Source organism: Suricata suricatta, chromosome 12 (genome assembly GCF_006229205.1).
Source record: "Suricata suricatta isolate VVHF042 chromosome 12, meerkat_22Aug2017_6uvM2_HiC, whole genome shotgun sequence".
NCBI lineage: Eukaryota > Metazoa > Chordata > Mammalia > Carnivora > Herpestidae > Suricata > Suricata suricatta.
The window spans coordinates 6145836-6168137 of record NC_043711.1 but is presented as its reverse complement, the minus strand read 5'-3'; the positions used below and the strand labels follow the sequence as shown (position 1 = coordinate 6168137).

The following is a 22302-nucleotide window of genomic DNA, read 5'->3' as shown; positions in this document are numbered from 1 at the left end:
CCGCACACCAGCTCAGCCCCAGAGGAAACCACTGTCCTTTCTGAGGTGTCCACTGGTACCAGTGCTGAGGCCTCCAGCGCACACGTCATCTCCCCTAGCAGGACATCCATCCCTGGACCTGATCGGCCAACGATGTCACCAGACATCCCCCCGGGCATCAGCAACAGGCTCTCCATCTCACCTGTCATCACAGAATCTGTACCCATATCCACCGCCACCAAAACAGTTCCGCAGCCAGCTACATCCCAAGGCACAACAGCCTGGGACACATCAGCCACAGCTTTGTGGGCAGAGACGCACTCAGAGCTGAGCACTAGTGTGGACAGACATTCTGAGAATGAGTTGCACACAGGCCCTTCCTCCGAGCAGGACATCAGCTCTCCATCTTCCCTGGTGTCTTTACCTGCCATGACTTCCTCCTCTGCAGTGTCCCCCATGCTGCCAGCCAGTAGCCCTTCTCCTGCTCCTGTCACCTCACCTCTCACCTCTGGCCTGATGAGGACCCCCAGCACGTGGGGCACGAGCTCAGAAGCTTTGACCAGTCCATCCCCAGTTCTGACTAGCACATTACTAGAGTTCCAGACCATGTCTGAGGCCTCTGCCACTACAGAGGCCATTCACCTTGTCCAAAGCACAGTGGAGACCCACGCGGGGACCCTCAGTTCCTCACCGGAAGCGCACTCCTCAGCCCCAGCTGGCTCAGAGACAGCCCCAGGCACAACTCCCATTGAGACCTCCTCCCTCGGTGGGGACACCATGGCTTCCACACCAATGCCTGGCCTCTCTGGAACCACAGAAACGGAGACACAGTCAAAGTCCTCCCTGGTCCCGGAACCACAGGAAACCATCATGTCCCTGCACACCAGCTCAGCCCCAGAGGAAACCACTGTCCTTTCTGAGGTGTCCACTGGTACCAGTGCTGAGGCCTCCAGGACAGACATCATGTTCCCCAGCAGGACGTCCACCCCTGGCCCTGTTCTGCCCACGATGTCACCAGACATCTCCACGGGAATCAACGCTGGGCTCTCTACCTCTTCCCCTAGTGTTGATACTGGAAAAGTCACCATCATCACCGAAAAAGGTACCGGAGAAAGGGAACCCATCACTGGATACCCTTATCTTGGACACGTTAACCACAGTTGGTGGCTGAGTGACTCACACTTTAGTGGGTGAGAGAGGAGCCATAGCATGTAGAATGTTGCAAGAGTACTTTCAGCAAGAGTTTCTTTTCTTTCTTTCTTTTCTTCCTTCCTTCCTTCCTTCCTTCCTTCCTTCCTTCCTTCCTTCCTTCCTTTCTTCCTTCCTTCCTTCCTTCCTTCCTTCCTTCCTTCCTTCCTCTTTCTTTCTTTCTTTCTTTCTTTCTTTCTTTCTTTCTTTCTCTCTTTCTCTCTTTCTCTCTTTCTTTCTTTCTTTCTTTCATAAAGCCTGGTTTTGTTTTTTTGGTAGTGGTCCATGCTTCACACTTCCTTTCTTTAAATTCTTTCACAATACCTGATATTAGAAAGTTATTTCCTCTTCCTCTGACCCCACTTCTCATTTCTGGCCCTGTATTTGTCAGCGTTTGTTACTCATAGTCTTGGGATCTTTAATCATTTTATCTCTATTACTGAAGAGCACCTCCTGTGAAACAATGGCCACCATTGACATTACTGCAGATTAAAAGGATATAAATTTCTTTTCACAAAGGTAGTTGTAATTGATGTGTAGTCTAGCCTTTCTGCAATGTGGCACCTTTTTCCTATGAGCCCGTTATCCAATGAGTACTGTCTGTTCCACGGAGGAGACGGGCATTTCCACTTCAACACTCGTCTTCTTTAGCCCCAGAACACTAAGGCAGGGCCACTTTCCCACCTTTCTCCTGGTCTGCAGGAGACATTCATAGCCCTAGACTCTACTTTATTGTCACCTTCAAACACACCTTTATCTCCTCTGTCCACTAAATGTGTTTCTGTTTTGTTTTATCTGAGAGAGACAGAGACAGAGAGAGACAGAGAGACAGAGAGTGGGAGTATGCATGAGGTCAGGGGCTAGGGGCAGAGGAAGAAAGAGAGAGGATCTCAAGCAGACTCCACGCTTGTCACAGAGCCTGACTGGGGCTCAATCCCACAGCCCTGGGATCGTGACCTGGGCCAAAATCAAGAGCCAGACACTCAACTGCCTGAGCCCCCCAGGCACCCCCTCTCCACTCATACTTTAAAGGGTTCCAAGCCTGATGTCACTGGGAAAACATGGGTTTGAGAGCAGCCTTCATCTTGGCCATGTGATGAAATTCTGGTGGATCTCTCTCTTATGCATCTCTCTCTTTTGCAGGGTCTGCCAGTGTAACCACCTTCCCGGAATCCAAGCTTTCTGTGTCTGTGTCAGACAGCACTCCTCACCTGAGCACCGTGATGCTTTCTTCAGCTGAGACCATTTCGGCTAACCCATTGGCACCTTCTCCGTCAGCAGCTACATCTGGAGTTCCGGGTGCCAGCTCAGCTGCTTTCTCGGCCAGTCCACCGTTTCAGACACAACCAGGCCCTAGAGATGCTCCGTCCACTGTTGCAGAGAGTCTACCTTCATCAGCTTCGGCACACTTCCCCTCCTCGGCCTCCACTACCATAGATTCTTCAACCAGCCCAGTGCCCCGGGGGAATACCTCCTCACCAGCTACCCTGCACATGGTGGGCACCAACGCTGGCACAGACAGCAGCACTGCTGAAGGACCCCTGGGTGTGGTCACTACTTCGGAGATGTGGACTAGGCCAGTCAGGACATCCTTACTGTCCAGTATGGACCCCGGGATGACAGAGCAGATTCACTTAGGAACAGTGACGACTGCTTCTCAGCTTCCTCCACACTCAACACAGCTGACAAGTAAGGACCCACTGATCCTACAGTCCCATCATTAGGGGCTCATGGGAAATGACTCTTTCCCGGAGAGGTATAAAGGAGTTATTTAGGAGTTTGTTACTGCACAGAAACTCTTTTAGCAAACATGTGTTGATCTATCCTGTTCTAGGCATTGGAGAAACAAATATATGGATGTTCAGTAAGCAAGTGATGAGCAGGGGGTAAGAAGGTAGGAGAGTGGTTGGATCCATGGAAGGATAAAAGAATAAAAAATGGACAAGTGAAAGAAGGAAGGATGGATGGGTACATGCAGGGATGGGTAGAAGGAAAGATGGACAAATCTTTGGGTGGATGAATGGGCAAATGGATAGGCCTGGTCACTCATGGCACATAGCCCTGGCTCAAGTCCATAATGGACTTGAGAAGAATTGAGTTGTAGGAGTCAATGAAGTGGATCCATTTAGAGAGTTCTCCTCTTCTGGATGAGATGAATAACCCGGGTTTCCTCTCCACCCTCACCCTCAGGGACTGATGGCATTGTGGAGCACATCACAATGATACCCAATGAAGCAGCCCATGGAGGTGCCACAGGACCAGTCCATGTACATGTGGCACCCACATCATCTGCTAGTCCTAGAGGTAGGTTCACCTTTGCTTACCTCCCAGTAAACCCACTTGTGACCTTATTTCCTCTTCCAGAGAGATGAAATGTCTCTTAAGAGAGATAATCATGTGGGGTGGCCATGGGCTTCTCTGTCTGGGGGTTTCCTAGGTGGATGTTACCGCTTTTCTTTTCCTCATAACATGTGTAGTGAGTTAGTTCAATGGTGGATATGCCAGTCTCACAAATATGACCTAAATTAACTTAATTCTGAAAATGCTTACTGATCGCTTTCCCTGTGTTAGAGACTGTGCCGTAAGCTGAGGGGACACACATGAGAATACTTGGGCACTGTACCCTTGGAGCTCTCAGACCAGCACGAAGCAAAAAAGGAACAAAATTTCTGTGATGCAAATTTAAATGTGTGCAATGAAACGGTATTTGAACTATTCAAAGAAGGCTTCATGGGGAAGATAATCTTTGAACTGGGTTTGAAGGCAAGACTAGGGATTTACCAGAAAGACAAAGGGAGGTGATGAAGACATTCTGGATAGAGGGAATAGCCACATGCAAAAGCACAGAGAGGGGTAACGCTGGAAATATCTGGGAGGTGCAAACAATTCACCTTTGCTAAAGTGTGAGATGGAAGGATGGAGTGGTGGGAAATGACCCTGGAGAGAGCAGCGGAAAACAGTACTCAGGAGACCTCCCCAGGCTTGGTAATGCTTGGATACCCTTTAGCAAAAGGACAAAGAATTTTGTGGCCCCCCCCCAAAAAAAAAGTTTGGCAAACATGCTGCACTTCCTAAAGAACCATAACAGGCATAAATGTATTAAAGGCTCTGAGAAATCCTACTGTAAAGAAATTGGTTTGGCTTTATTCAACCTAGGGTTTTACTCCGTTATTGACTGTGGAGTCTTTCCTTCTACAAGGCACTTGTTAACATTTCTCAGTATTATTGTTCTGTCTGAAAGTTTAAGAGGTATAGGTGTGGTTAAAATGTAAAGCTCCTCATACCCATTGAGCTATTCCCAAGAATTTTGGAGCCCAGTCTGTTTTACCAGTACATTTTGGAGCCTTTTTCCAAGATGCAGGCTTTAGACAGAGTCACCCTTCCCCCCCCCCCCAGTCAGGTTATTAGTCTTACCCTGTGATCTGCCATCTTTGATTAGGTCCCCCCAGAAGCAAACTTGTTAAGGATATGGGACAAGCGGTTTGCCAGAGGTGGGGGATGGTTTCAGGAAGCCCTGGAGAAGACAAGGAAAGGAAGTCAATGCAAGGTGCATTCATGATCAAGGCCACAGCTATGGGCAACAGTGTCAGCCCTGCTGGGCAGCTCAGGGAGACAGCATAGAACACCATAGTGTTGTCTAATCCGAGGAGTGAAGCAGCTGGAACATTTGTCAGCCAACTTTGTTCTATCATCAGCTGTACGATGCTTGGTTCTGCACTTGTAACCTTCACCACTTCCAGCCTGCACCGCACCCCAACACACACAGGCTGAGTGAGAGCCCTCGGGTGCATCAGGATCCCACTGGGGTCACTGTATGGGATACAAGTGGGGCATTGACAGGATTGACTGTGTCAGGTCACCGAGCAGTGAATCACTGGGTTCCATTCAGGTGGGGACCAGTACTTAGATGACAAAGCTTATGAGGAATCGCTAACAGTATTCATTGACTACTTTCAGCATAGAGTGGGGTTTCTCAACCTCAGCCCCACCAGGCAAATAATCGCTTGTGGGCTTTCTTGTGCTCCGTGGAGTGTTTAGCAGCATCCTTGGCCTCTACTCACTCCATGCCAGTAGCACCCTCCCCATCTACACAGTTGCCATGACCAACAATGTCTCCTGACATTGCCAAGTCTCCCCTGGGACCAAAATTACCCCAGGCTTGAGAACCACTGAACTAGAGGACTTTTGTGTAACCTCTCCAGATGGACATTTTCTCCTTACTTCCTTCTCTTTTCATCCTGGCTCCCGCAGGATCCTGAACTTCAGGTAGGGAATTCTATATTACAGTGCTAAAGAGTGCTGGTTTAGATTCAGGCAGAGTGAGATTCAAATTTCCACACCAGCAGCCAGCAGCCGCGTGACCTTGGCACATGATGATCTCTGAGTTTCTGTCTTTCTCGTCTATGGCTGCAAGAATAATATGATGTATATTACATGCTCTGATGAGTATCAGAGAGATAAAGCACGCTAGGTGCTTGGCAAATTGTCCTTCCCCCTCCTCCTCCTCTTCTTCCTCCCCTTCCTCCTCCTCCTTCTCATCATCACCAAATACATACAGAGCATTTTAGTACATCCCCTTTCAGAAGTGTGGTTTTTTAAGATGGTCTTAGTAGGAGAGGGACATTGCTCCCCCCTCAGAGTCCAAGTCGCCTTTATTTCTTCCCTTGACCAAGCCAGTGGGTTTTGTGGTCTTTATGGAGAAGCCTCCCAATGGTTCTCCCTCCTTCCCGGGGACCATTTTTTTTTAAGCCTCAGTCAGTAGCTGCTGTCTCAGCCAGTGTGACTTTACTCGTCTTCAGAATCCGAATTGCAGTCACCCTGGCCAGTTTTGGAACTGGTCTAGCATGGTTCCTGACAAATACCAAGTCATCACTGATTTTATAGTGGAAATACAAAACGTAGTAGTAATAGTAGTAGTGGTAAAAATAGCAGCAGTAACTCCAGTGATAGTAGGTAATAGTAGTAGTAACAGTAATAATAACCATGGTAATAGGTGGCAGTGGTAGTCAACCACAGTAACAGTAGGTAGTGGCAGTGACCGTAGTAATACCAGGAACAGCAGGTGGTAGAATCAGTAGCATAGTGATAGCAGTAGTAGTTTTGTGGACCAGGCACCATACCTGGTGCATTTTATCAGCATTCTGAGATGGCCACTGTACTTACACCTATTTTACAGACAAGAATATGGAAGTCTAGCAAGGTTTGGTCACACATCCATTTAGTGGGGGAGCTAGAATCTGAGTGCAGGACTACCTTCTTCCAGAGCCCAAGCTCATAAGCACGATGATACATGATTTCTCTCAAGCCAGAGAAGACCTCTCTCTGCATACCTCCATCCACGTATCCATTCATTCACTCACTCATTTATTCAGCAAATATTTGTGGGCACCTACTATATGCCAAGCAGTCTTCTGACTAAGAGCAGCTATCACCAAGCCAAACTGTGAGGAGTGCCACTGTGCAGATTCAGACATGAGGATAAGGAAATAGTATCAAAGAGGGAGAGATGAATTCTGAAATGGATTTGTAAAGGCAGGTCCAAGCTGGAGTTTGAAGAAGGGCAGGATGTAAGGAATACGATAAATGATGGACCAGGCAGACAAGAGAAACAACCTTAAGAAAAGGCTCGGGGGCTGGAGAGGACAGACAACATTTGGGAACAGGGAGCGGCTAAGAACTCATGGAGTTACAGCACCACATGAGAAAAGGAAGGTATAGGAAAGCCACTGACAGTTTCTTTTCCCCTTCTAGAAGCATATACCCCAGGCAGAGACATTTCTCTCCCTTTTCTCATGTGGAGAAAAAATAAGCTCTTGCCAGTCCAGTAAGCGGCAATTATTTTGTCCAAACCATGTGTCCATCCCCCAATTCACAGGACTACCCACAGAATGGATGGAAAGAGAAGAGTCCACATCGCTGAAGACCACCTCTACAGCAGCTCTGACTGCTACTGTCTCTACTTCCACTTCGAGAACACAGACTGTCCTCAGGACATCAGGTAAAACGGCCAGCACAAGCACAAGAGGACCCATCACTTCAACCCCAGGTATCTCCTCTGATGTTCTAGAGATGACAGCCTCGTTGGCCACCATACCTGGAGCAGAGACCAGTACAGAGGTTCCCAGGACAACCCCATCTGTGTTCAGTAGAGGCTCAGAGACTACACCCTCACTGGTTTCTAGTTCTGAGACAGAGAACAGTCCAGCTGTTCCAACTCTGACCATTTCCCTTGGTGAGCCTGGGACCGCCACCTCACGGGTCACTCATTCTGCAGAGACCAGCTCAATTGGTTCCAGGGCCACCGTGAGTGTTTCCCACAGTGCATCAGACAGCACGCCCCCAACAGCTACTGGTCCTAGCGAAGAAGTCAGTTTAGCAGTTCCAACTCTGACCGTCTTTCCTGGCATACCAGAAGTGGTGACCTCCCTGGAAACTAGTCCTGGGGCAGAGATGAGTACAGCAATTTCAACTCTGACTGATTCCCAAGATGAGCCAGAGACCACCACCTCATGGGTCATCCAACCTGGGGCACAGAGCAGTTCATCTCTTCCAATTCCAAGTGTGTTCCCGGGTGAGCCAGGGCTGGTGACCTCACTGGATACCAATTCCGGAGCAGAGACCAGCCCAGCTGATCAAGCTCTGACTCTTTCCCCTGGTGAGCCAGATGCAACAGCCTCATTGGTTACCCATCCCAAGGCACAGACCAGTTCAGCCATTCCAACTCCAACCATCTCCCCTGGTGTATCAGGGGTGGGAAGCTCAGCACTTACCAGTTCTAGGGCAGAGACCAATACAGCATTTACAACTCTGACTGATTCCCCATATGAGCCAGAGACAGCAGCCTCGCAGGTCACCTCTCTTGGGACAGAAGCCATTTCCACTGTTGCAACTTCAACTGTTTCCCCTGGTGAGCCAGATACAACAGCCTCATGGGTTCATTCCATAGAGAATAGCACATCTGTTTCCAGAAGAACTCCAAATTTTTCCCAAAGTGAATTAGACACCATACTCTCAATGGCCACCACTCCTGGAGTAGAAGCCAGTTCATTCACTCCAACAATGACTGTCTCATCCAGTGCACCAGCTACAGTGACCTCACTGGCCACTAGTTCTGGGACAGACACCAGTACAACCTTTTCAACTCTGATTGAATCCCTGCATGAATCAGACACAACAGTCTCCTCAGTCACCCATCCTTCAGGGCCCAGCCCAATGGTTCCCAGTGTTTCCCATAGTGAATCATACAGCATACCCTCAACAGCCACCAGCTTTGAGACTGAAGCCAGCTCAGCTGTTCCAACTACACCTGTCTCCCCTGATGTACCAGATATGGTGACCTCACAGGCCACGAGTGCTGGGACAGAGGTTATTTCACCTCTGACTCTTTCTCCTGGAGAATCAGCAAACACAGTCTCATGGGTTAATCATTCTGGAACACAGACCAGTTCTTCCATCCCAACTCCGACGGTCTCCCCTGGTGTATCAGGAGTGGGGACCTCACTGGTCACTAACTTTAGGGCAGAGACCAGTACAACTTTTCCAACTCTGACTGATTACCCACATGAATCAGAGACAGACTTCCGGGTCACCCATTCCTCAGAGACCAGCACACCTGTTTCCAGAATAACTCCGAATTTCTCCCCTAGTGAATCAGATACCACACTCTCCACAGCCACCACTCCAGGGGCAGAAGTCAGTTCATTTTCAGCTACAACTATCTCACCGGGCATACCAGCGTTCGTGACCTTAACAGTTACCAGTTCTGGGGTCGAGACCAATACAACGTTTTCAACTCTGGCTGATTCTCTGCACAAACTGGAGACCACAGCCTCATGGGTCACCCATTCTGAGAAGGAAGCCAGTTCGGCTGCTCCAACTCTGCCTACTTCTTCCCCTGAGGAGCCAGATACAGCAGCCTCACTGGTCACCCATCCTGCAGAGACCAGCTCAACTGTTCCCAAGTCAACACCCAGTTTTTCTCATGGTGAATCAGATACCACACATTCAATAGCTCCCAGTTCTGGGGCACAGACAAGTTTGTCCATTCCAACTCCGACTGTCTCCACTGCTATACCAGGGGTAGAAATCTCACTGGCCACAAGTTCTGGGCCAGAGACGAGTACAACTTTTACAGCTTTGACTGTTTCTCCAGGTCAACTGGAGACCACAAGTTCATGGGTCACCCACTCTGAGACAGAAGCCAGTTCAGCTGTTCCAACTCTTCCTGCTTCCCCTGGGAAGCCAGATACAGTAGTTTTGTTGGTCACCCATCCTCCAGAGACCAGCCCAACAGTCTCCAGGATGACCCCCAATGTTTCCCATGGTGAACTGTATACCACACACTCTATGGCCACCAGCCCCGGGGCAGAAGCCAGTTCAGTTGTTCCAACTCCAACAGTCTCCGCTGGTGTACCAGAGATGGTGACCTCAGAGGCCACTGGTTCTGAGAAAGATGCCAGTATGGTTATTCCAACTCTGACTATTTCTCCTGGTGAGGCAGTGACCACAGCCTCAACAATCATGTATTCTGAGGGCCAGACCAGCTCAGCTCCAGCTGCCTCCTCGACTGTGCCAGAGCTGGTGACCTCACTGGTCACCAGTTCTGGGGTAGAAGCCAGTACAACGTTTACAATTCTGACTGATTCCTCACAAAAGGCAGAGACAACAGCCTCATGCGTCACCCATTCAGGGGCGGAAACCAGTTCGGCTGTTCCAACTCTGACTGTTTCTCCTAAGGAGACAGGTATAGCAGTCTCACTAGTCACTCGTTCTGAAGAGACCAGCCCGACCGTCCTCAGAACAACTCCAGCTTTTTCCCAAGGGGAACCAGACACCACACGCTCCACAGCCACCAGCCGTGGAGCAGAAACCAGTTCAGTGGCTCCAACTCCAACTGTCTCTCTCAGTGTACCAGAGATGGGGACCTCCCACATTCCTGCTTCTGAGACAGATGCCAATATGACTGTTCCAAGTCTGACTCTTTCTCCTGGTGAACCAGCAACCACAGCCTTCGTGGTCACCCACCCCAGTCCAAAGACAAGTACACATTTTCCTGGTTCAATTCAGACTGTTTCCCTCGGTCCACCAGAAACCACACCCTTCACCACACCCCCGACCGAGACCAGCAGAGTTGATCTGGGTCCAGAGGTCTCACCTGGTGTTCCTGTAGAAACAACCTCACTCTCCACCCATCTTGCCACAGACATCAACACAACTATTTCAGTGTCAGCTCTTTCCCATGTGTTATTGGAGACCACAGACTTGTCGGCCACCAGCCCTACATCAGAGGCCAGCACAGGTGGCCCAACTTTGACTGCTGGTGTTCTTGGGGCCGTCAGTACCCCTGCAACCACTGGGGAGCCTCACACCTTAACTTCCTGGAGCACAGAACCCTCCCCACCTATGACCTCACATGGACTCCTGGAATTGCCCAAGACTGTCACAGGGCACACTGTGACCTTGATAGCATCAGAGACCCCAACACCACCTAAAACCAGCCACACAGAAGGATTGAGTCCAACCGCTATCCTGAAAACCACAACTCTTGAGGTGACTAATTTAGCTGTGACAGGTTCAGGCCCCGTCATGACAGAGACCACAACCACCTTCAGTACACCTGTGGGAAGTCCCTTTGTCCCCGAGACCTCACCTGGGATGTCCACCTTGACCTCTCTGAGTGTGACTCCAGAAACAAGTAAGAATGACTTTTTTCTACTATGGTAAAAATGTGTATAGAATATGAATTAGCTATTTTAACCATTTTAGATGTATAATTCAGTGACATCAGTTTATTTACAATTATATGAACATTGTCCTTAGCATTGGCTTTCCTTTCCCATTCCCCTCAGCCCCTGGCAACTCTAATCCACTTCCGTCTTCTTGAATTAGCCTGTTTTAGATATCTCGTGTGTGAGGAATCACACGGTGTATTTGATTTTTTTGTGTCTGGCTTATCTCACTGAGTGCAATGTCGTCATGGTTTTTCCACATTGTAGTGCGTGTCAGAACTTGATAACTGTTCACGGAGGAATGACATTCCATCCGTATGGATGGACCACATTTTATCTGTCCATTCATCTGTTGACCGACACCCATAGTGTCTCTGCTTTTTGGCTACCATGGCTAACGCCACTATGAATGTGGGCATGCACGTATCTGTTCGAGTCCCTGTTTCCAATTCTTTGGAGTACATACTAAAATCGGTATGGTCATGTTGCGCACTGGTTCATTAGAGCGGCAGTCATGAAGTGTCACACCCTGGGTGCCTCGAACAGCAGAAGTTTATCAGGTCTGGAGGCCGGAGGGGAACCCGAGGGGAATGCGTAGAACATGAACTTTGGAGTCATCCTCTCTGGGGAGCTGGGATATTTACCCATCAGTCATTGCTAGCAGGATGCGCCTCAGGGGCCCATTCAGTCCCCTGCAACAGAGAGATACAGGAGCTGCTGGGTGCCGAAGTGGTGAGAGCCGAGGGGAGGTGGCCGGAGGGTGACCAGCTCATCCTGGTTTTCCCAAGTTGTCTCACTTCTCCAGCCAGAAGTCAGCATCCCAGGAACCCAGATAGTCCTGGGAAAACTGGGATGGTTGGTCACCCCACGTGGGAGGGTCTTGAACGGTGACTGCCACGTGATGTGTTCTCAAGCAGGACAGCCTAGGCCAACCCCCCGCAAGGCGCTGGGGTTGAGGTGCATCCTCAGAGCCCCCCCACCCCACCCCCGCCGAGGCCTGCCTAGGGACTGACCTTGTGTTACTCTCCCCGCCCCCACAGCCGCAGCCCCTTTCTCCATGCCTTTCACTGTCAACTTCACCATCACCAACCTGCGCTACACAGAGGACATGGGGAACTCGGGCTCTGAGGTCTTCAGTGCCACCGAGAGAGACCTGCAACACCTGGTGAGAGCCCCCTCCCCCTCAACGCTCGCCTCGCCCCAGGCCCCCCACCCCCTGCAGTCTCGGCCCCTCCAGCTCATCACGCTCTCTCATTTGTTCCCAGCTCAGGACTCTGTTCAAAAACAGCAGTGTTGGTTCCCTCTACACTGGCTGCACGCTGACCTTGCTCAGGTGAGTCTTCTTCCAAAGCACCTACAGAAACCCTAGTTCTGTCCCTCCTTGGTCCCCCCGCATCTCAGTCAACCTCAGCCTTGGGCCTTTGCCAAGAGACAGTCTGTCATAGTGAATCCAAAGCATCTAGGTTTGAACCCTTGATCTCTCACTTGCTAACTGTGTGACCTTGGGCAAGTTGCATAACCTCTCTGTGCTTCAATCACATTATCTACAGAGTGGTGCTACCGTTGGGTTGTTAATCACTCAGCGCCTAGCCCATTGTGAATGTCCGATAGGATCTCGTAGTACTAGTCAGTGTAGTATCTTTGCCAACCGTGTCCCCAGAATCCTTGGCACTATACCTACCCAGCTCACGCCTGCCCTCTTGGGGACAAACTCTGGACACCGCGGCTCAGCAGTATATTCCTTCAAAAGAGATCAGGACTTTTCCAAAGGAAGTTACACAGAACTGAAGGGAGAAACAAGCCAAATGTTGAATACTGGCAGGATGTGTTGCAACTTAAAAACTCTCAAATGGACCTGAACTCTACAGAGATGGCCTGTCTTCTCCTCTCTGTCTCTGCCCATTTGTTGTCCCCTGAGGTCAGTGTGCTCAGAACCCTCTCCTTGCATTTCACGACCCTGTGACCTCTCCTTGGGGTCCTGCACCCAGCCAGGGCAAGTCATCCTGCTAGAGAGGTGGGTCCTCTGCTCACACGGCTCCTGGAGGAGAGGTTCCTGGACTGTGTAGACTAAAACCATCCTAAGTGAGCTCCACCCACCCCAGCGGCCCCCACTTCCCCATGAGATGGGGGCACCGGTAAGATGATGCTGTCCACACAGTATGCCACCCAAGAATCTAGGTGATGCACATGTTTTCCTTCACTTCATCTCTACAACGTGACTATTATCCCACATTGCAGAAGAGAACACTGAGGCTCAGAGTAGTCAAGATCTTGAGAGGAGCCAGGATTTGAACCCAGAGATTCCAGTTCTTGAGTCCCTCCTTTCAACCACGATACAGCAGAGCCCAAGGTCACTGGACTCAACACCCTACATCCTTCAAAGTACTCAAAACTCCAAAGAGCCTTTGGAGTTGGGGGTTATATCTGCCAGTATTTACTGGATTTGAAATTAAGACAAATGCTATATTAATTCACTAATTTATTTAAAATAATAAACCTGTTACATGTTAACACCAATCACATTATTTTTATGAATAACAGCCATGTTTGCCCTCTCTCCCTACCCCCCCCAAAGCATAAGAAGAGGGCCATTGTTCACATTTTGTAGATCTTTTTCATGCCTGTCTTAGTAAAAGACAGTAAGACAGTAGGCTATCTGCTTCTGCACTTTTTAAGTTTATTTATTTATTTTAGTAATCTGTACACCCAACGTGGGGCTCGAATCCATGACCCTGAAATCGAGAGTCATATATAGCCTTCTGATTAAGCCAACCAGGCCCTCCTCTGCTTTTGCATTTAATCTTTTCTAATATTTCACCTTGTAGCATCTGGGAAAAAATGTCACTGTATACTCCTAAGAGAACAAAAGTGAAAGTAATGTCGTGGTATGAATATGAAAATATTTTTACTTGGAGGGCTCCCTGTGAGGGTTTGGGAATACCAGGAGTCCCTGGGCCACATTTTGAGAACCACAGGATTACAAATATATGAGCATACGACGGGAATGCTTTGACTAGTGTGGGTAAGAGCAAGAATCCCCAGACACGGGAGGGAGGGGATCTTCCTTCTTGTGAAGCCCGCACTCTGGATGAATCACTATAAATGCCACTTAAATTCAGGACAAAGGTATTTTTGAATCTTTATTGCCTCTTATTACCTCTTAAGCCATTTTCTCTGTGTGTTTTTTTTTTCTCCAAATTTGGTTGCCTGCTCCAAAGATGTTCCTAAGGAGTTGCCTCAGCCTTGGGGTCCACCAACTTGAAACAAAGTCATCGCTTTGGGCTCTGTGATGACTATTAATACAGTGTCCCAGCCACAGAGGTGACTCACTCACCTCCTCCACGGTTCAGTCCTTTGCTCTTCCCTTCCATGTGCTGCCTGGTTCAGGATTCTCATTTCCTCCCTGGGAGCTCCACCCCCCCCCCCAATGCCATGGCCCAAGCAGGACTCAGCTCTTAGTGGAGGGATGTCTTGAGGGGACGGGGACTGTACTGGGTGCTGGCCATTGGAACAATGAGCACCAACCAGTAAATAAAAGATTGGGGAGCAAAAGAAGAAAGTCAGGTATGGTATGGAGCAGCCCTGCAGAACATTGAAGAAGGTGCGGTGGTCCCCATAGGACCCAGAAAAAGATGTGTTTGAGAAAGTAGATGAAACCCAGAGAAGAGAGCTAACGTAAGCACCTAGGGGCACAACTCAAGGAGGGAGCTGTCGAGAGTAGCCGGCTCTCAAGTGTCTCTGCGCGACCCATTCCTGTGCCCCTCCTTCCCCAGGGCTGAGGAGGATGGAACGAGCACCAGAATGGACGCGGTCTGTACCTACCGCCCGGATCCCGGCTTCAGGCTGGAAACACAGCGGCTGTACCGGGAGCTGAGCCGGCAGACCCACGGGGCCACTCGGCTGGGCGACTACTCCCTGGACAGGAACAGTCTCTGGGTCAATGGTGAGTGCCTCTGCTGCTCTTGGGGTCTCCCCCTGAGTCCCAGATGGGGTCGCCATGCAGTGCAGTTTCTCAGTACCCAGGTTCACAGTTCTGGACCAACCTAGAATTTCCATGGGGGCGGTCTCTTTCCTCAGAACACGACAGAGCTGGCTTCCCTCCCTCCCTTCCCCCTTTGTTCCTTCCTTCCTCTCTCCATCCCTCCCTCTCTCTTCCTTCCTTTCTTCTTTCCTTCCTTCCTCTTGCCCTCCCTCCCTCTCTCTTCCTCCCTTCCTTCCTTCCTTCCTTCCTTTTTTTTGGTAAAACTCATATTTATTTCATAGTCTGTCATTTTATTCGTTTTTTTAATTTTTTTAATGTTTATTTTAGAGAGTGAGAGAGAGCACAAGTCAGGGAGGGGCAGAGAGAGAGGGAGACACAGCATGGGAAGCAGGCTCCCGGCTCTGGGCTGTCAGCACAGAGCCTGATGCAGGGCTTCAACTCACAAACCGTGAGATCATGACCTGAGCCAAAGTTGGAAGCTTAACCAACTGAGCCACCCAGGCTCCCCTAACCTGTCATTATAAATATTAGAAACTTTGGGGTGCCAGGGTAACTCAACCTGTTGGGCATCTGACTTTAGCTCAGGTCATGATCTCACAGTTCATGGGTTCGAGCCCCGTGTCAGGCTCTGTGCTGATGGTTCAGAGCCTGGAGCTGCTTCAGATTTTGTGTGTCCCTCTCTCTCTGCCCCTCCCCTGCTCATGCTCTGTCTCTGTCTCTGTCTCTGTCTCTCAAACATAAATAAATCTTTTTTAAAAACTTTAACATTAAATTTTTTTTAAATATTAGAAACTTTGAGAAGAAAAGATTTTTTTCTTTTGGAAAATTCGTAGGCCCTGTGCTTGCCTTCTTCTCATATTATTTACAGTAGAGAGCATGTCGTTTTCTGTCCCAGGGCCAACTGTCATATCGTTTTCTAAGTTTCCATCAGATTCCAGCATTTTGCCCTGTGTGCTTTCAGTGTGGTAATTTATCTTTGAAAATTTCGTTACTGTGAAGTTTTGTCTGTGGATGTCACCTCCTTTGGATGTTCTCACCTTTTCTGTCACAGCTTTCCTTGTGAATGCTGATACATTTCTCTTCACTGCATTCCTCTGCTTACATACATGGAGCCTCTCAAATATTAGCAGTGTGAACATTCCGTGTTCGGTTAATTCTTCTTTAAGTCCTACTATTATTTATTTTTATTTTCTTCATTTAAGTTTTTATTAAAATTTTTAAATGTTTATTTATGTTTGAGAGAGAGAAAGACTGAGTATGAGCAGGGCAGGGGAAGAGAGAGAGAGGGAGACACAGAATCTGAAGCAGGCTCCAGGCACTGAGCTGTTAGCACAGACCCCAATGCAGGTCTTGAACCTACGAACTGTGAGATCATGACCTGAGCCGAAGTCAGACGCTTAACCGACTGAGCCCCCCAGGTGCCCCTAATTTAAGTTTTTAGTTCAATCCCAGTTAGTTAACATACAGTGTCACATCAGTTTCAGGTGTACAGTGTAGTGATTTGACACTTCCTCACAACACCCTATGCTCACAGAACAACTTCCAAGATCTGGAAGTAAAGGCTTCTCTCCACAGTTTCTCACTGCAGGGACTTTTCACAGAAACCCCACTGGCGTCCGCAGACCTCGGGGAAGGAAGAGGGCAAGCCCACTGTGGCTGTTGATGTTAACCCAACAGACATGGAGTTCCCGGGGAGCTAACTGGTCCGTTTCCTTCTCTTTGTTGTAACAGCCAGTGGCCCTTCACGCATCCTCCAGGGGCGGGCGGAACCACACCCCACCTGAGAATCAAACAAGAAAGTTGTTAGCAACGTTTTTAGCAATAAATCCCTCTGCATGGATGTTCTTAGCAACCAAACCCACTGTAACGCCTGTACAAAAGGCTAATATTTATTGAGGGATGCCGGTGACCTGGAACATTGTGTGTGTTCTGTCTCACTAATCCCGCCCAGCACTCTGTGAGGTATTATGCATACTTTACAGAGGAGCAAACAAGGATCAAGGAAGGAAATCTATATTTCCTAAGATCAGAAACCTTATATAAATGGTAGCATGAGGACTCAAACCCTAAATTGGCTCTAGGACCTCCCCCCCGCAAAGTGTCCCTAACTCCTAGGTTACACTCCAGACAAATTCAGCTAGAACAAGCCTCAAACCTCAGGATGGGAAGGCGGATCAAGGAGCCTCTAATACACAATTTATTAATGTTTTTTTTAATTTATTTTTTTGAGAGACAGAGAGAGACAGTGTGAGCAGGGGAGGGTCAGAGAGAGAGGGAGACACAGAATACAAAGCAGGCTTCAGGCTCTGAGCGGTCAGCACAGAGCCCGATGCGGGACTCGAACCTACAAACCGCAAGATCATGACCTGAGCCGTAGCCAGAGCTTAACCAGCTGAGCCACCCAGGTGCCCCCAATACACAATTTAAACTCCTGCTCAATTATGTTCCCACGATATTGCCCTTGACATTTTCTTTCTATGTGGATTAAAACCTGTATTGTATTTCAATGGTCTTTGAGAATTACTTGAAGCTGTAGTTGACAGTGTGGGTTTGGGTGATTTACAGGTCTTTCTTTAAGTGCTTGTCTTGGCTTTTTGCTCCGCCTACGGCCCTGGGCAAGCCAAGCGACCTCTCTAGGCTTCAGTGTCTATTTTTAGAATGGAATTTGTAAAACCACCACCTAAGCTTACTGTAAGGGTCAAATGGGATAAAACCTGAATACTCTAAGTAAACCACAGGGCTCCCTCTACTGGGTCCATTCTCAGAGAAGAGTTTCATTTCAAGAAACCTAGTCAGACCACCAAATATAAAATAAGTTTTACTTGCATTGCTCGCAAAGCCTCAGAGAGGACCCAATCCATGATCCAGAACCATTCTTACTCAAACCCACTTTTCCCCATTGCCTCTTATTCTCCAACTTGATACTCTCTGGTTGACTCCCAAGTCTGTCTGTCTGTCTCACTCTCTCTCCCTCATTCAACATTACAGAAGTCCAGGAACTGTGTAAAAAATCAAGCTGTTTCTGATGATTAGTGTAGTAGGAAAAACTCAGAGATCAAGGACAAAGTTATATTTAGTGGGCAGAGAAAACACAAATAAGGCTGGAAACTCATAAAGCTGCAGTTCCTATGACACATCTGATGAGGTTCCTGTGCTCCGGGCACCTAGTGAATCCCCACAAGGTGGGGTACTTGATTATTGTTGTCTCTGGGGTTAATGATAATGAGGATGAAATGGTCGTGAGCACTGGAGTACCAGGCAGTTGACTCCTCAGGAGCGGCCGTCATTATCTTTGATGGGTCTCAGAGAAAGCCCTGGAGAAGGCCTGTGTCCATGTTCTGTACCTCACCTGTTTCTCCACTTCCTCCCACTGACTTCCTCTTCCTCTCTGGCTCTCTCTGCAGGTTATAATCATCAGTACTGGAGCCCTGCCACCAGCAGTAAGTCACGAGGGCCCAGATGTCCCTGCGCCCCTGGGACACTTCCTCCCTACACCCACTCCCAGGAGGAAAGTACCCACGCACCCCATCCCCCAGATTCTCAGCCCGAGAGCAGTTCCAGACCAGCAGTTAGACGCAGATTCCCATCAGCAGCCCCGTCCTATCTCGCTGCTTCATGACTTATGTTAATGTCGTGTTTTCTTTTAGCTCCGGTGACCTCCACATTTTCTCCAGAGCCCTCAGCATCTCTGCCTCCTGCCCCCAGCTCTACAGGTAGGTGGAGTCTGATCTTTGAGTCCCATGAGACTCCAACTCCCTTCTTGCTGAGCTCCCAGCCCGTCTCCCGTGCTCCCCCATCTCCAGCCACACCAGCCTCATTTCTGTTCCTCCAGGGATCAAACATCCTTCCATCCTCAGGGCCCTCGTTCTTGTGTCATGGGAACTCAGCTCTGTTCCCGATTTCCCTTCGTCCTCCAGATTCAGCCCGGCTGGCTCTTGCTCAGACTTCCTCCTATAAAGTAGCATCATGTCTTCATAATCCCACACGTAGGTGGGGTCCAATCTCTCTTCTATCTCTATGATTGTTTCCATCATGGAAATGACTACTGTTTGAACTTCTTGACTTCTCAAATATTTGTGGCCTGTGATCTGAGCACCAAAGGTCTTGCTGCCTCCTCTTCCCATCAAAATGTCCACCTTTGTGGACACTGGGATGAGAAGATTGAGGTTTCCTCTTGAGCTAACGGCGCACATCTAACATAGAGGTCCTCCCTTGGCTGCCTGAGGAGGAGGGTACCCGGATGGGGTGATATCTCAGGCCTCACCTACTGGACACTATGGACAGAGAGATGGCACCAATCCCTTCCCCCTGATGTGCAGCTCAGGCTTAAAACTGATGGGTCTCCTCTCTCTCCCTCCCTCCAGCTGCAGGTGTGGGTCCAGCCCTGGTGCCGTTCACCCTCAACTTTACCATCACCAATCTGCTCTGCACCCCAGACATGAGGCACCCCGGCTCCATGAAGTTCAACTCCACTGAGAGGGCCCTGAACCGCCTGGTAAGAGCCCGACAATGCCTCCTTTGGCCTGCCCCGTCCTGGCCCCAACCAGTCACGTCAGCCCCTCCTGCTCGACTCTCTCTGCTTCCTCCCCAGCTTGGTCCCTTGTTCAAGAACACCAGTATCGGCCCTCTGTACTCTGGCTGTAGACTGTCCTTACTCAGGTGAGACTTCCCTCCCTCAGAAAGGTCATGGGCAAGTTCACCTGGAGGTGAGGACCTAAACATGGCAACTAGAAGAATCATAACTGGCTTCAGATGGAATTTCAGGAATTCCGATGGAAGACATGCCCTCTGGCTGAGTGTATCAGGGAGGGCTGCCTGAAAGAGGTGGCTGTCAAATAAAGGTCTTACATTACTTGGATAAGAAGAGCCATGGAGGATCATGCTCACTGGTCAGAAAGGCCAGCGATGCCTCCTTAAGCAGACATGAAGTGAGGAACCTCAGGCCATGCCCTGTGACAGGTGCTGAGGGAGCCGAGCAAATTGGTCATGGGCTCTTCCCTCAAGGCACCCACAGTATGGAGAGGACAGCAGCCCTAGGACCTTAACAACATAATAGTAACAGGATCAGTACAATGATAAAGCGCTACCTGGAGGCCACGGGGGGGCTGGAGGGTGAACTCTTAGCTGAATGTGGGGAAGTTGAGTGGAAGCAGCCTGCAGAAAGCGATGCCTGAGCTGAATGAGCATTAGCCAGAAAGAACTGCCAGAAGACCCTTTGGCAAAAGTGTTTCAAGGCTTGGTATATCTCTGGTCAGGTGGGGAACTGTAGAGTTTTAAGGAGAGCCTTGATGTGATGTCATTTATTTTAAGTTGCACACTGGAAGATATGGGTATGGGAAACCTTGATGTGACAATGGGACAGGAGGTGGGGGAGATCAGTGAGGTGTTGGGCTCACCTAGGTGTTGCTTGAATGGGGGGACCAAGGACAGGCGAAGGTCCAGGATGCCTCCCACATGTTTGGCTCTGGCCCCAATATGGAAACATGGCAGAAGGAGCAGGCTCTACATTTTACTAAGCTTAATCTGGAACATATAGAATCTAATAAGTCTGAAGGACATCCTTGGGGCTGTTGGTTACATGGCACAGAGCTCAGGAGAGGCGTCTTGGCCAGAGAGTAAGATCGGATCTCATGATAATAAAGCCAGTAGCTGAACCGGTGAGTATGAACCATATGACTCGAGAAGAGAGAGGCCAAAAGAAGAGAAGTTGGCTGAGGATGAAGCCTTGGGGATCAACCACTTTGAAAGAGTAGGAAGACATCTAGATGAGAGGGTCCCAGAAAAGGATGTGCATGAGAAACCAGACAAGACCCAGTAAGAGAAGTGGGGGTGGGGGTGGGGCAAGCTGAAGGCAGGAGGTGAACCAAGTGTGTGACTCTCCCACATCTCAGGATGCCCCTCCCCATGTCCCTGCTACCCTAGGACTGAGAAGGAAGGGGCGGCAACAGGCGTGGATGCCGTCTGCACCTATCACCCTGGCCCCGCGGGCTCCGGGCTGAACAGGGAAGAATTGTACCAGGAGCTAAGTCAGCTGACCCATGGTGTCACCCGGCTGGGCACTTACACCCTGGACAGAGCCAGTCTCTATGTCAACGGTGAGTGTCTGCGCTGCCATCGGGATCGCCCCGCCCATGTTTCTCTGTACCGGCACTTCTCACTTGGGGCGATTCTGCCCTCCACGGGACATTTGCACATCTGGAGATATTTCATGTCATAACTGGAATGGTACTAATGACATCGAGGAGGTGGAGGTCAAGGGTGCTGCTAAACATCCCACAATGCACAACGCAGCCCTCCACCATGAAGAATTATCTAGACCAAAATGTCAATGATGCTGAGTTTGAGAAATTGCCGCGTACAGATTTATAATTCCAATGCAAACCTGGCATTTCCTTGGAGACTCATTTTTGAATGATGAACATATCATGGGGATCCGATTTCCTTTCCCTTTTCACCTCCTGGAATGACATTTTTCTTCCTCATTTTCACTGTTTCCCATCAGAGCACAATCAATACGCAGGCTCTAGGGAAAGAAGTGGGTGATAAAGAACTCTGTGGTTAAATTTTCCAAGTGGGCAGCAGGTGACCATTTCAGCCTCCACCCCATTTCATTCTCTCCGTTATGACAACCAGTTTACTCAGGGTCCAGGGGCCAGTCAGAACTCCTCAGACTTCATCAGATAACATCACACTTTGCAAATAGACCATGAATAATAACTACTTACACAGCACCATTAGCCACAGTGCCCCTAACGGTAATGCCAATGCTGAGAATAATAAATACAGTCGTGGCTAATTCTTATCAAAAGGTTCTTATAGGCCAGGAATTGTGATAAAGTCTTTTATTAGTATTATCTCGTATTGACCTTACTCAAAACCCTGTGAGCTGTTACAGTCATTTTTATGGAGTGAACCATCATGCGTTCAGACAGGAAGTCATTTCCCGAGATAATCCAGCCATCATGCATGACAGAGTCAAGACTCAAACAAACTGGAGATGGAATATCCGTGTTTCTAACTACAAGGCAACACCACAGACCATCCAGATGGAGAAAGCCTCAAATCTCAGGATAGGAAGGGATATAAATGACCTCTAGCCTAACAATCTAACCGAATGCGTGGTTAGTTATGTCTCCTCTATATCAGCTTGGACATTTCCTTAACACAGCGGTTGATAGTGATTGGTAAGTGACAGATCTCTGTTTTGTATGATTATGCACAAACCATGCAACCCCCGTAGGCTTTACAAGCATTTACAGAATGGAACAAACATATATACCATGCAGGATTTTCCTGGTGGTCAAATGACATAGTTCACAGGATTAACCCCAGTAATTCATGGGGTTCCTCTGGGTCCAGAATTACTTCCATCCCTCACATCCAAGGAGATGACCATGACCATGACCATGACGCAGAGAAACCCTG

The 22302-nt window shown here is 49.0% G+C and overlaps 1 protein-coding gene across 1 annotated transcript in view; it reads left to right on the top strand.

Annotated features, from left to right (window-relative positions):
• MUC16 (mucin 16, cell surface associated) overlaps positions 1 to 22302 on the top strand; it is a 78949-nt gene that overhangs the window by 5862 nt on the left and 50785 nt on the right. The window contains 12 exon segments of the mRNA XM_029916526.1: positions 428 to 1081; positions 3358 to 3471; positions 7235 to 8518; positions 8921 to 10861; positions 11936 to 12060; positions 12161 to 12228; positions 14669 to 14838; positions 18282 to 18317; positions 18525 to 18590; positions 19242 to 19372; positions 19469 to 19536; positions 20800 to 20972. Coding sequence (XP_029772386.1) covers positions 428 to 1081; positions 3358 to 3471; positions 7235 to 8518; positions 8921 to 10861; positions 11936 to 12060; positions 12161 to 12228; positions 14669 to 14838; positions 18282 to 18317; positions 18525 to 18590; positions 19242 to 19372; positions 19469 to 19536; positions 20800 to 20972 — 4830 coding nt within the window.